The following is a 14,833-nucleotide window of genomic DNA, read 5'->3' as shown; positions in this document are numbered from 1 at the left end:
GGGCTCAGAGTGACTGCTGCCCACTGTGGGATGAAGGCCCTCAATCTCCCTCCCACCGGGGAACACAAGTCACTGCGGCTTGGCGGGCTGTTGAGGAGGGTTAAATAGCACTCCCCCTTTGCCTCTGCCTTTGTGCCCAGTCCAATGCTTTTTCGGCCTGCTGTCCTTTTCTCTAGGACTCTGTTGCCTGTTTTGGCCACGAAAAAATTTTCTGGCTGTCTGAACTCTTTTTCTCTGGAAACGCCTTTTTCTTATCAGCCGTGCGTTCCAGTGCCTCCTGTAGACCTGGGCCAAATAAATGGTCGCCAGTTAAAGGAAGGCCACAAAGGCGCAACTTGGAGGCCGAGTCCCCTGACCAGGTCTTAAGCCAAAGGCTTCTCCTGGCCGAGTTCACTTGAGCCGAAGTCCTGGCTGACATTCTTACCGACTCAGCGGAAGAATCTGCCAAAAAACCCACTGCCTGAAATAGGAGAGGAAAAGACTTTAAAATTTGCTCTCTGGAGGTACCTGCTGACAGATGTGACTGAATCTGAGTCAACCAAACCTCCAGATTTCTGGCCACACAAGTGGAAGCCAAAGCTGGTTTCAGGTTTCCAACTGCTGAGTCTCAGGCTCTGTGGAGAAGGATATCCCCCCTCTTGTCCATCGGATCCTTAAGCGTACCCATATCATCAAACGCCAGGTCCGAGTTTTTTGAAACTTTTGAAAGAGGTGTGTCTAACTTGGGATTCTTATTCCATGGCTGCGCAGTGTCCTCATCAAAAGGAAACCTCCTTTTTAGGTTACTGGAGAAGAATGGTTTTCTCTCAGGATTATCCCATTCCAGTTTAATAGTATCAACCAAAGAACTATGAACTGGAAACACTCTTGATTTTCTCTTATGTAATCCTTTATACATAAGATCATGTTTGGATAACTGAACCTCTTCCTCTTTTAATTCAAGGGTAGTATAGATAGCCTTTAATAAGTCATCTACATCCTCAACAGATAACTTAAATCTTGAGCCTCGAGTGGATTCTCTATCTCTGGGCTCTGTATCTGACCCTGATTCTTCCAGAGAAGAACGGGTAGATCTGACCTCAGCCTCAGAGTCTTCACTCTCTGCCTGCTGCGGAGTGCTTACTGACGCCTTCAGTGAAGACGGACTCTCTGCTGGAGTCTGGAGCTTGTCAATAAGCGTTCTAAAGGAACTGAAGGTGGACGCAAGCTCATCCCTAACAGAAGTAAGCATCCTTAGAGGCAACCGGGTCATCCTTTACTAGGCCTTCTATACAGGTGCGACAAACTGCTTTGCTCCACGAGGAGCTCAATTTGTTTGCGCAAACCGCACATTTCCTTTTAAGTGGCTGCGCTTGGGCCTTGTCCTGAGTCTTGGTCTGCAAGACAAAATAAATGACCCACAAAGTAATTAAAGCCACACAATCACTCCGTAACACCACGTGCAGGAGGGAGGAAATGTGTCCCCTTACACCCACTACTACAGAGGGGGGAGGGGGAGGGAACACTCACAGGGATAGTAAGGTGGTGACAGAACACCCCAGGCTTACCTGTGAGGTGCTGGTGTTGGGAACTGCATCCGCTGCCTGTGCAGGTACTGCAGGAGGATCCATTCTGCCCCTCTTGGTCATCCACAGCCTGGCTGCTTAACACCAAGAAACACCAGCAGCCAGCGTTCTCTGTTCGCGCCGTTTATGAAGACTGGAACCTCGTCTCCGGCGCCCGATGATGATGTCATATGCCCCGGAAGTAACCCTCTCCAGGCACTTCCTGTGAGCCAGCTTGGAGCGCAATAGCTCCGCCCCCTCGAACGCTGCGGCTTCCTCCATTCCTTGCTCAGATCAGCCAGGCTGTCGGCAGGGAAGGACAACCGAAGCTCAGCTGAGCTAGAGTGCAATGCACTGCGCTGCGCTAGGGGCACGACCTCACACCGGTCCTGGCCCTCTCCAGGCACTGAGGACAGAGAACAGCAACACAGCCAACCTCCCCAGCGGTGTGCTGCTTCTGGCAGAGGAAGAGGTAAGTGATATGCCCCAGAAAAAAGGCCATACAAAGCCCCTGCTTATAAGGCCTATGGGAGCAGGTTCCATGAACATGTTACCCCCCGTCCGGAGGAAACACAAATAACTGACATGGGCCTGGAGGACCGCCCTTTTATCTGTTGGGGGTGACGTGTTTCCTGTCCTGGTAGGAGGAGCCCAAGGTCTCATGGGCTGTCCTGGAAGACGCTTGGAGAAATTTTTTTTTTTTTTTTTTTTTGGGAGATACTGTCCAAACCTGGTGCAGGGTGGACCAATTGGTAGTCTAACTGACCTAAGGGGAAAGGGATAGTTGAGTAGCCGTGTTGCTACTGGAGATGATGAGTGGCGATTTGCACCACTTGCGGAAATGCTTGCAGCGATTGCAAGGAAGCACCCTTATTTGAAAGGCGAAAAAACAGAGTTTAGCAGAATTATGCGTATGTAGGAATGACCGAGCGCAACATTGTACAATAGATGGAGTGGGATGTGAATGTTAATGCTTTGATACACGTAAGGCTGGAGATCTGAATCCTAAGTTCCACTGTATTCGTAAGCGCCGATGCAACTAGTTCGAACCGGGCTGAGGTGTAAGCACCGGTGGGGTTTATTTGTGAAAGATCGGTCGAAGAAGTTTTGTATTGCCAAGGATCTGAATCGTTGAGCTGGTACTGCGATTTGGACTCGGATCGGTCGGTGGAGTTGTACTGCCAAAGATCCGAATCGTTGAGCCGGTGCTACGGCTGGATTCGGATCAGTTGGTGGAGTTCGTATTGCCGAGGATCCGAATCGTTGAGCCGGTGCTGTGACTAGATTTGGATCGGTTGTGGATGTAAGGTGATGAGGGGGCTTGTATGCTGGATCCGAATCGCTGAGCCGGTGCTGCGACTAGACTCGGATCGGTTGGTGAAGTTTGTATTGCTTAGGATCCGAATCATTAAGCCGGTGTTGCAACTGGACTCGGATCAGTCAGTGAGGTTGCATTGCCAAGGATCCGAATCGTTGAGCCGGTACTACAACTGGACTCGGATCGGTTGGTGATGCTTTGTATTGCAGAGGATCCGAATCATTGAGCCGGTGCTACGACTGGACTCGGATCAGTCGGTGAAAGTTGTATTTCGCAAGGATCTGAATCATTGAGCTGGTGCTACGGCTGGACTCAGATTGGATGGTGGGGTTTGTAATGCTAAGGATTACATTGGTGATTGGTTGGTGAGTCGAAATGCCGAGGATCCTGAATCATTGAGCCGGTGTGCGACTGGACTCGGATCAGTCAGGAAAAGTTGGGTTGGCAAGGATCTGAATCGTTGAGCCGCTGCTATGACTGGACTCGGATTGGATGGTGGGGTTTGTAATGCCGAGGATCCTGAATCATTGAGCCGGTATGCGACTGGACTCGGATCGGTCGGTGAAAGTTGGGTTGGCAAAGATCCGAATCGTTAAGCCGATGCTACAACTGGACTCAGATTGGATGGTGGGGTTTGTAATGCTAAGGATCCGAATCATTGAGCCGGTGTTGTGATTGGACTCGGATTGGTCGGATGAAAGAAGCACACTGTTGGTGAGTGCTTGTGTATGCTGAGGATCCGAATCATTGAGCCGGTGTTGCGACTGGACTAGGATCGGTCGGATGAAAGAAGCACACTGTTGGTGAGTGCTTGTGTATGCTGAGGATCAGAATCATTGAGCCGGTGTTACGACTGGACTCGGATCGGTTGGATGAAAGAAGCACACTGTTGGTGAGTGCTTGTGTATGCTGAGGATCCGAATCATTGAGTCAGTTTTGCGACTGGACTCGGATCGGTTGGTGATGTTTGTATTGCCGAGGATCTGAATCTTTAAGCCGGTGCTGCGACTAGACTCGGATCGGTTGGTGGAGTTCGTATTGCCAAGGATCCGAATCTTTGCGCTGATTATGCGACTAGATCCGGTTGTGGATGTAGGGGGACGTTAGGGCTTGTGTGCCGGATCTGAATCGTTGAGCCAGTGCTGCGACTGGACTCGGATCGGCTGAAGGTGTTAGTGGTTGAAGGGGCTTGTGATTTGCTGAGGATCCGAATCATAGGTCCGATGTTGCGACTAGATTCGGATCGGCTGTTGGTGTGTGCTTGGTATCCAATAAGAGGTGTAGGGGGTCAGTTAGGTGAAGTGTGTGTTTTCCGTAGGCGGTGTAGAGGGTCAGTAGGTGAAGTGGGGGTTTAGTAGGGGTGTGGTGTGTGGGACGCAGGGTCGAGACCCTGCACTGTAAGAGACTTGTTCCCGAAGGTGGCTTGTGCTTATTCGTACGGTTCTTATCGCCTAGTCGGTAAGATACCAGTGGTGCCGAGTGAAGGCTGTCATGAGTCGTAACATCGCGGATGCGACTGGGCTCGAATGAGGAACGGAGAAAGGCAGTAAGTACGGATGTGTGCGAATAACCGAGTAAGACCTACGAAGTTGTAGGCGGTTTACGAAAGGGAACATAAAGTAACGGTTCGGTAGCAGGTAACCACAAGTCCTACCTGCAACAGTGAGTGTGGGAAAATCGATGAAAACCTACGACCAATCTCAGAGGATGCGCAGTGAGTTGGTAGAGTCGGCCTCTGCAATGCATCTGATATGAATCAGTTTGTAAAACATATGAAATTAATCCGATATAAATCGGTAGTAAGGAGTATCTGATACAAATTGGTTGTAGAGTGTATGCCATCCCTTACTGTGAAACTGAACACCTACCAACCACCCATCCCCCCCAGGCTAATCAAGTGCAGACAAGGCACCAGGTGGGTTTAATTACACCTCAATCAGCCACAGAAACCCATACAAACAATACATGCTCATCTCCTAATGAATGAGATGGCAACCCCATGGACAATGAATTTTATAACCAGTGAAGCCTATTGCGAGTGAGAACGATCGATAGTGACTGGAGGCTTGGGTCTACGAATGAATCGTATATTTGTCAGAAGGAACTTTACGAATGTACTACGCCTGTGCCGAATGATGTCGGGACATGAGCGACAACAACTCCGGGGCAGGTTTTTCCACGAAAGGGGTGCAGGATAGGAAGCATAATAAACCGCAAGATTTTGCACGTGACAACAAAAGTTTGGATACTACCTGCGACCGTGAGTGGGAACCGCCAACGAAGATCACAAATGAAAAGCCGGAGTGCACCTGCGATTGAATGCACAGACTGCCGAACATGAGGTGAGCTGGGAAGAGTCAGCCCTGTGATGTGCACTACCGCGCACTGGAACCAACACAGACCATCCTGGGTGGTCTGATTAAATACCCTCCGGGCTCCTCCCATAATTTCAGGCCAGTAAACATTCCTTCATATATATATATATATATATATATATATATATATATATATATTTTTAATGGGGCATGGTAATTTAAGTAGAGAATCCTTGCAATGGTTACCTTGAAGCTGCTTGTTATGAACATGAAATTCAAAATCTCCACCACAGCTTCTTCAGCCTGAAGGCATTTAGTGCTAGAGGGGGGGGGGGCGCATTTCAGCCATAGCTGCTTTTAATTCTTAAAGCGGAGTTCCACCCAGAAATGGAACTTCGGATTCCTCCCCCATCCGGTGCCACATTTGGGGGGGGGGAGCAGATACATGTCAAATCCAGGTATCTGCTCCCACTTCCGGGCATAGATCCAGCCCCCCCTCCTTCCCTGCGTTGTCTTCTGGGAGAAACACTGGTCCCAGAAGACAGCAGGGACCATTCAGATCATGCAGCGCGACTTGCGCATGCGCAGTAGGAAACAGGCTGTGAAGCTGCAAGGCTTCACTTCCTGTTTCCCTTAGTTATGGTGTCGGCACCTGCACCTGGAGCCGAGGGCGGGTAGGCTTGGGGTGAGGACATCGGGTGAAGACATCAAGAGCTCCCTGGACTGGTAAGTGTCCTTCTATTAAAAGTCAGCAGCTGCAGTATTTGCAGCTGCTGGCTTTTCATTTTTTTTTTCCAAGGCGGAACCCGGCTTTAAGATTTGGGGTGGCAAAGGCAAAAAAACAAATAAAAATTGTGCATGGAGTTGGCCTTTAACTCATGCAAAGTTTGTATACTATGGAAGCTTCTGAATATTCACAGAATGAACTACCGATAGCAAGACTGATTGTATAAGCATTTGAAAACATTTACATTCCACTACTCATAAAACTAAACACACTTCAATCTGCAGTAATAAATAATTGCAGAAGCAGCATGCAGTCAAACATGCCACAGACAAACCGAGCAATAGGTTGTACAACCTGCTGGTATGGCCCCTTTCACACTGCTCTGCTGCTGTTTCCCTGCAGTGTGGTGTACAAACCATTTTTGTGTGGGTTACCCCACACAAACTATGGTAAAGCACGGGTAACCCGCATGAAAACGGCGTGTACACTGCAGGGGAATTGCACTTCTTCACCATCTACACCATCTTCTACACCATCTTCTTCCCCATTCTCTTATTCTGGCAGGAGTACATGCTGAGAGCAGACCTGGAGTGTTTCAGCCGCTCACATGTGTACAGGCAATGCTTCTATTGTAAAGTCGATGCCTGCTTAGGAGAAACATGCCACCCACTTCCCCTTCTGTACAGCCTGTACCAATAGAGAGGAGAGGTACTGCAAGCCTGTATCAATAGACTGTCAGGCTGAGCGGCTCTGTGCTCAGATGGGATTGGCTCACACATAAAACACTAATGCCCTGTACACACGGTCGGACATTGATTGGACATTCCGACAACAAAATCCATGGATTTTTTCAGACGGATGTTGGCTCAAACTTGTCTTGCATACACACGGTCACACAAAGTTGTCGGAAAATCCGATCGTACTGAACGCGGTGACGTAAAACACGTACATTGGGACTATAAACGGGGCAGTAGCCAATAGCTTTCGTCTCTTAATTTATTCTTCTGAGCATGCATGGCACTTTGTGCATCGGATTTGTGTACACACGATCAGAATTTCCGACAACGGATTTAGTTGTCGGAAATTTTTTTAGCAAGCTCTCAAACTTTGTGTGTCGGAAATTCCGATTAGTCTGTATTTCCAGGACAACAGCCAGGACAAAGTTGAGGTGGGACATTGAGCTAATATTCGGGGCTGTCCCAGCAAATTTGTGAGTGTTGGCAAGTATGGATGTGGCATCCTTTCGTTCCTAACACATTATCCAAGTATAGATATCCAGCATATTTTTCCCCATTGGGAACTGATGTGTTTTCAAAGTGTTCCTTTAATTGTTTTGGTGTTCCTTTAATTTTTTGAGCAGTGCACATTCAGGTGCAACTAATTTAAATCAATCAATGAGAAGGATGAAAAAGTCAGGATTGCAGGGTAGAAAAAGAAACATACTAATGACAAAACAAAAATAAAACAAAAATAAAATCTATGCACACAGCCATGTAGCAAATAAAGACTTCTACATTTGGATGTTTTGGGTTGCCAGTGTTCTATCGAATAGTGCCCGCACATGTGCACTATGGAAGGCCACTCCAGCTGATTTCCCGATCAGCTGGCGTGATGTCACCATGCACACACCGTAGGAGGCATTTTTTGATGGGAGATACCATTTGACGGGCAGAATTGAAAGCTATGCAAACAGCGGAGGGAGACCGTAGTTGTCAGATTGTGCCTAGCTATTGCAAGTTGGGTTGTGGCTGTGTTGCAAGGTGGGTTTTGTCTGTGTTGCAACCCACCCTTAGACACAGGCAAAACCCGCCATTCAACACAGCAAACCCGGACCGGAAATACAGCCAAAACCCAACCTTGAGCACAGTGTAAACCCGCCCCGCAACAGGGATGCACAATCTGACAACTACGATCTCCCTCCGCTGTTTGCATAGCTTTCAATTCTGCCCGTCAAATGGTATCTCCCACGAGAAAATGCCTCCTACGCATGCACAGGCACTTTTTGACAGAGGGCACTATTCGATAGAACACCGGCTGCCTATCTTCATCATCAGAACTAGTGTCCCCACTAGATGAAAATTTCCCCTACATTCCTGTTCTGGTAACCACTCAATATTTGGTATTTTCTTTCACTTTTAGTGATAACTATCACCAGGGAGGGTGAACCTCCCTATTCAGTACAAATTGTCTTAGGAGTTTTGCTATTGACATTATATATAACATTTTTTACAGCCACTCTGTGGTTCAGGAAGTCTAAAATGATTTTGGTACCTTTAAATTAGACATGTTATATAGTATGATTTTAAAATGAGAAAGCAATTGAGGAAGCAAGGCAAGGCTATGTATTTACAGTATATATGTAAATAAGTTAAGAATGAGTATTTTTGAAATACAACATAAATATATTCTTTTTTTATATTGAAGCTTGGTGACAGCAGTCATTATTTTAAAATAAGACTATTATGGTTTGGGTACAATACTGATCCGATTATCAAATGACTGATTATTTTCCACTCTTCAATCTACTAGAAATGGCTTCTCTTTCTTTTATTATTCATAACGAATGCATTATAATATTCCTCTACTGTGCGTAAAATAGTCACTAGCCGATTCTAAATAAAGTATTAAATATTGATAGGGATAAGTGAATCACTGAATATCAACTCAGTCAGAATATATGAAACATCTGCTTTATTTCACCAGGGTAAGTAATCTGTTGTATTTGAGCAATCCATCATGTAGTTTTTTTTTTCAGCTAGCCTAGTGAGTGTAATCTGAAAATGGACCATATCTTTCCTGTGTTTCTTTTTCAAATGTTTATTTATTTTTATTTTTATTTATTTCAGGTACTTATATAGCGCCGTCAATTTACGCAGCGCTTTACATATATATATTATACATTCACATCAGTCCCTATACCCTCAAGGAGCTTACAATCTAAGGTCCCTAACTCACATTCATACCTATACTAGGGCCGATTTAGACAGGATCCAATTAACCTACCAGCATGTCTTTGGAGTGTGGGAGGAAACCGGAGTACCCGGAGGAAACCCACGCAGACACAGGGAGAACATGCAAACTCCAGGCAGGTAGTGTCATGGTCAGGATTCGAACCAGCGACCCTTCTTACTGCTAGGCGAGAGTGCTACCCACTGCGCCACTGTGCCGCCTAAATGTTTAAACCTTTTCGTTCATATATGTTGGCCACTATGTATGACTTCTGTTCAAGTCAATTTGGCTAAAAAAAAGATAAAATAGAAGACAACCAGTGCATTACCAATGACATTTATTGAATGATAACATCAATAAAAAGTGGGTACTCACAAAATGCAACTCTCAATGAGCCATAAAATCACACAGTATGGAAACATGTGCAAAAACACATCACGGGGTAAAAGCTAACACGTTTCGGGGCACACCCCCTTCCTGGGAGCTAGGCTACCTAGCTCTGAGGAAGGGGTGCACCCCTGAAAAAACACGTTAGCTTTTACCCTGTTATGTGTTTTTTGTGAGTACCCACTTTTTATTGATTTTATCATTCAATAAAAGTCATTGGTAATGCATTAGGTGTACGCTCCTTCCATTTGGTCTTTTCTGTAGTTTCCCTCGGATTACCCCATCTGAAGAAGGCAGCATCCACCTAGTCTTGGAATACTGGTGTCCCTATTGCCCTTTACTATAGAATCGCTTATCGCTGGAAGTGACTGTCTTTTTTCGTGTAAGTCAGTTTGGCTAGCCAGCTGCCAGGAGTGAACTGAATTGTCGGGACTGCCACAAGAGGACCATCAACTATCTCTGGGCAGACACCTATAGGCACCCTTGGGTAGTCAGAACAAACCAGGAAATCAGGAAGCCAGAGATCAGCATAGTCAGAGACAGCAGACAAGATCAGGAACCAGAAGGGACGTCAGCCAGGCAAGTCCTCAACAGGAACACAGCAGAGAGTCTCTAGATATGTTGACCAAGGCAAAAGACATTGAAGAAATGAAAACAGGTGAGCCACTGTGGAACGATGAGCACTGGCAATTAACCGACAGCTGAACAACCTGAGCACAGAGAAGGAAGGGCTGAGAGCCCGGCCCTGACAAGATCCTGCCAAAAACACAAGGGAGGAGTCTTTCCTGGAGGCACAGGAACAGAGAGAGGACAGAGGGAGTAGAGCAACACTTGGTGGGAACTAACAAAGGGAGGGGGGAACTGCCACATGTAGCCAGTCTCCCTTGAAGACAGCAGTGGGCTTAAGTCTTCTACCTTTTCCCTAAAAGATTTACAGAGAGTCAGCTGAGTGGGCTGGTTTAGATGCAGTCAGGAGGGTTGATGAAAGAGGCAGTTGCAACCAGGGGGGGTAGCATTGCCTGAAGATGTGGTGCTGGGATCAGTAGTCTCAGAGGAAAAGAAAGGAAGGGTTACACGCTGTTTCTCTCCATTTTTGCTGCTTTTAAGGGATTATGCATTCCTGCCTGTAATGGTCTGCTACTGAACTAAGATGGAGACTGAAAACGAGAAAAATAGCTAAATGGGACTTTAAATTTTTTTCTTCTGTTGTAAGATGGAGACTGCCAAGTTCTCTCAGGAGTGAACCAACAGAAGCTGTGTAAAGTAGAGCAAGTGTGTGCAGTAGGAAAACGTTGAAGAAGTCGTACATAGGAAGTTTGTCCCTGAAGTTCTCTTTATATTCATAATGCATCCCATAACTTCCCTATCCCCATCCAAGTTGTTAAAGAGGAAGTAAACCCGATTTTTCTTATTTTTTCAGTTTCTAAATACTATAGCTAATTACACATGTTAAGACATTAAAATCGCCATAAAATGAGGTTGGAAAATACCTTATTTTTCGTCTTTATTAGATCTCCATTTCCGGGTATTAGCTACGCCATTACTTCTACTGTTTCATGAATTGTTTCTGGACGATACTTCCACCCATACTGTGTTTCCCTTTGGAAATCTTGCGCATGCACCGTAGCTCCAAAACCAAGCCTCTATCTCGATGCTGCTCTGATTCACTCCCCTGTGTGACGTCTTATTCTGTCACAAGGGGGAGAAGCAGAAAGGAGAAGATCAGAGCAGCATCGCAAGACATCCCTCTGTGCCGTTCAGAGAGGAAGCTCATCAATCCTCATGTCCCGACATGCAGGGGAGATAGAAACGGCACACTATGAAAATACCTACTGCGCAATCGCGCCTGACGTCACTTTTTATTGCATGACGATTTCTATGGAAACGAAAACAGTGAGTACACTTTCACAGGCAGCGATCAGCTGCTTGTGCTATGTAGATTACTAAGATATAAAGTTGTATTGGAGAGTTTACAACCACTTTAACCCCCTTATAAAACAAAAAACAACGCTACAGATTTTTCTGACTCTTGGGAGCCTGTGAAGATTCAGCTGTGCAGGAGTGGGGGATCCCTGTTCATCTGCAGCTCCTACATGGGGTGTGCTATAAGGCCCCTTTCACATACACATGTCCATTTTGACGGACTCCGCTTGTTCAGCAGGGATCGCTCTGTTGATCCCCGCTGAGCCTGCGCATGACAAGTCCGTCTCTGCTCACTGTGAAGTGACGGACCTGTCAGAGCTCCTCTCTCCTCTATGGGGGATCGGATGAAAACAGACCGCCTGTCCGTTTTCATCCGATCCGCCAGAACAATGGAGAATAGGGTTTCCATCCATCTGGATTCAGCGGATCGGATGTCAGCGGACATGTCAGCGCTGACATCTGTCGCTCCATAGACCTGCATGGAGCATCCGTTCAGGTCCGCCTAAAAAACTGACAGCAGACCTGATTGTATGTGTAAAAGGGGCCTTATAGTTGCCATTAAAGCATACGATTTTATAGTTTTGACAGCGTGCTACTCCTGACAATTTTGTCTATTGGTCCCTCCCCACCCATTATACCCTTATTGCACAATGTGCAGTCTTAATATTACAAGCTTCTTGTTGAGCTGGGTGATACAGGTGTTGATGTATGAGTGAATGTAACAGATTATTTGCTACTTTGTACACACTGTTGCTATTTGAGTCCAGACTCGGTTTATGTTTTGCTTTTATTAATAATAACAACGTTGTTATTCTGGTGATCGGTGGAGATGGTTCATGACATGTACTGTATGCATATTCTATTTGCATATTTATATAGTCCTCAATTAAGCATTTTTCATTTTTACATTACCATTTGTGGTCACATTATACCTGCTTCAGTATTGAATTTTTTCCTCTAAAGTGTGTGTTTTGCTATGTATTTTAGGTATGCTGACCTGCACTAATTGGTACGTAAATGGAACCAATTAAAATTTTCTCCCTCTTTTTTTGGTGTCACCCTGGTTGATGATACCTTATTTTTCCTGTTATTTCTATTGTTGATAAATATTTCTGTCCCAAGTGGAGGAGCTTCTCCAACTCAGTCTGCAGGAGGGCCATCATATTTCCAATGACCATTAACCTAGAAGATTAATATTACACCTTTCTAGCCACTCCAGAAGAGAAGCTTTATTGTCCTTATTCAGAGAATTAATTCAAGCCTCACTCGCGTGTTTATCACGTTGTTGTCCATCAATCATTAGAGAATGATCTGCCCTCTTCATGGGATCAGAGGCTGAACTGAGCACTTTACCATGCTCTGACCAGAAGAAGCAGAAAAAATCCCCGATCTTCTCCATGGGCCATATACAGTGGGTAGAAGGCTAGCCCCTAGTCCCCTCAAAAAGCCAATGTGCTAGTTGGGTCTGTCACAGGAACAATCTGTGAAAAATACTAATCTACTTCAATAATGTCTGCCGATTTTGTAGTAGACCTGTTTGAATGATTTAGTAAAGTCAACAGCTGAATGACTCTGTTTCCAATGGACATGCATTGTTAATGGCAATTATTGCTCTTGTGTAAAATGCTGTTTCTTGGAACAGCTGGCAAATAATCTACTATAGACAGATGTTCCCTTGTTTGGTAGCCTATGAAAATGCTATCTGCTGATTTAAAGTTAGCATTGTTAGTATGATCAAATGCAATTAGTGCATCATTGTCAAGGGCATCTAAGAGGTTTGGCCTGATAAAGTAGCACATAAGATTTTTAAGCAGTTGGCAGTACTTCAAGTACAAGTCAGGTAGCATTGGGGAATTGCCCTGGAAAATTTGAGTGAATTGGGTGAAATTTGTCAGAACTACTTGAAGAACAGAAAGTAGCACTTAGTAATAACTTAGCAGATAAGTAGTAAGAGGCTTACAGGTTCCACAGAATCAATTAGAAGAAGGATGGGACTTTTAGGGTAACCAAAAGTATGCAAAGATTTTTTAGAATAAAAAAATATAAATTTTATTGACAAACAGAGTTTCTTTAAAATGACCTTAAAAGTTCAAATAAAGCATAACACTTGAGTATCATGTGCAACCACTTCTTACTCTACATGTTTCACTCAAAGAGCTTCCTCAGGAGATTCTGAAAGTGTTGCACAAAGTTTTTTAAGACATACTACAAAAGAAACAACAATCGCAGGAGATTATGTTTGACAACTGGCATAGTAAATCATATAATTGCATACCATAACATGAAAAATTATATACATATGTTTTACACAACATTCTTAAATGAGGAGCTGAGAATGCATGCCTACCAGATGCTTATATTTGACCAGATAGTGAATGGTAATTCCTAGATGAGAACCCGGATTGCAGGGAGGAGCAAGTGCACAACCATAGAGAGAGCATAAATTCTCAAAAAAGATTTTTAAATGCAAATTATATTGTAGAATTATATTATACCAACTGATCATGATTAGATAAATCATGATCAGAATGGACTATATCTACTACAGACTACCCACCATAACAACCACTGATTTATCTAAAAAATACTGTGTTTATAGAACCAATATGATCTTCATATCCCCCCTGAGAAGGCGAAAGAAAAAAACATTTATAGATATTGCTGTGGTACCTCACAAAAGGTGCAGGAAGATGTTAATGCACCTCATGAGAACCTAGGAAGTAACCTGTGGCACTCCTGCCATCTGGTAAACTTCACTGGGAAAAACAACCAACAGTGATCCTACAAAGGACAGATAAAAAAACAAACATATTTGTTTTAAAAAAAAAAAGGTATAAGGATGTTTGGGCATATACTGATTATTTGTTAATACCATCAAGGGAAAAGGCCTGAGTCTGGGGATCAATATAAGGAAAACATTGAGATCACTGGGAGTAAAGGGAAAAAAAACTCAACCAGAGCGATCAAACAATAGTGCTCTTCCTATCCTGCAAAGAGCAGGTGCATAAAGACCTGCAGCGTCACTGCCTATTTATTCCTAAAACAGTTACAAAGACTTACATTAATAATGGTCCCAGAGCAGCTTGTTGGAGAAAGGAGACATCAGCAGAGAAATAGCGCTCCGTCTCCTTCCAATCCGAGTGTCCTGTCAATGTGTGGTGGCTGATAGCCACCATTTAAACTGTCTCCATCCTGCCGGCGTCTGACGTCACTTGCGGGTCATGGATGTACTAATAGCGCCAATGCACATGACCGGAACTTGGAAGGCGGAAGTGACCTCGCACCAGCGACGTGCAATGTACACCGCGGCCATATTGGAAAGACCACACTGCCAGGTTAGGCAACAGGGAAGAACGGTCGGAAAACCGTCCGGTTTCCCGGCGCCACAGGCAGTGGGCTCTCACAGTTGGATGGGGAGTATTGACCTATACCTCATATGTGAGCCTGACGTGCAGAGGGAGACCTCTCTTACAGCGCTGGTTCCTGGGTCACTGGAGTTGAGGACAGTGACCGTAGGAGCACAGTGGGGTAAGAGTGCCTGGTGGATTCTCTGGAACTGGAGATGATGACCACTGGGAGGTGCTGGAACCGGCTGGAGTGCTGGATGCAGGTCAGCAGGGTGCAGGTAAGCTGGATGCAGGTCAGCAGGGTGCAGGTAAGCTGGATGCAG

At 45.2% G+C, this 14,833-nt stretch overlaps 1 protein-coding gene across 1 annotated transcript in view; it reads left to right on the top strand.

The window, feature by feature from the left end:
* Nucleotides 1-10,536, top strand: part of LOC141127484 (posterior protein-like) — a 50,286-nt gene extending 39,750 nt beyond the window's left edge. The window contains exon 2 of the mRNA XM_073613994.1: nucleotides 10,454-10,536. Coding sequence (XP_073470095.1) covers nucleotides 10,454-10,536 — 83 coding nt within the window. The remainder of the gene's footprint in view (nucleotides 1-10,453) is intronic.
* Nucleotides 10,537-14,833: the final 4,297 nt, after the last annotated feature.

Source organism: Aquarana catesbeiana, linkage group LG02, assembly GCF_042186555.1.
Source record: "Aquarana catesbeiana isolate 2022-GZ linkage group LG02, ASM4218655v1, whole genome shotgun sequence".
NCBI classification, from domain to species: domain Eukaryota; kingdom Metazoa; phylum Chordata; class Amphibia; order Anura; family Ranidae; genus Aquarana; species Aquarana catesbeiana.
Note: the sequence above shows the minus strand (reverse complement) of the source record. Positions and strands in the feature narration are given on the sequence as shown.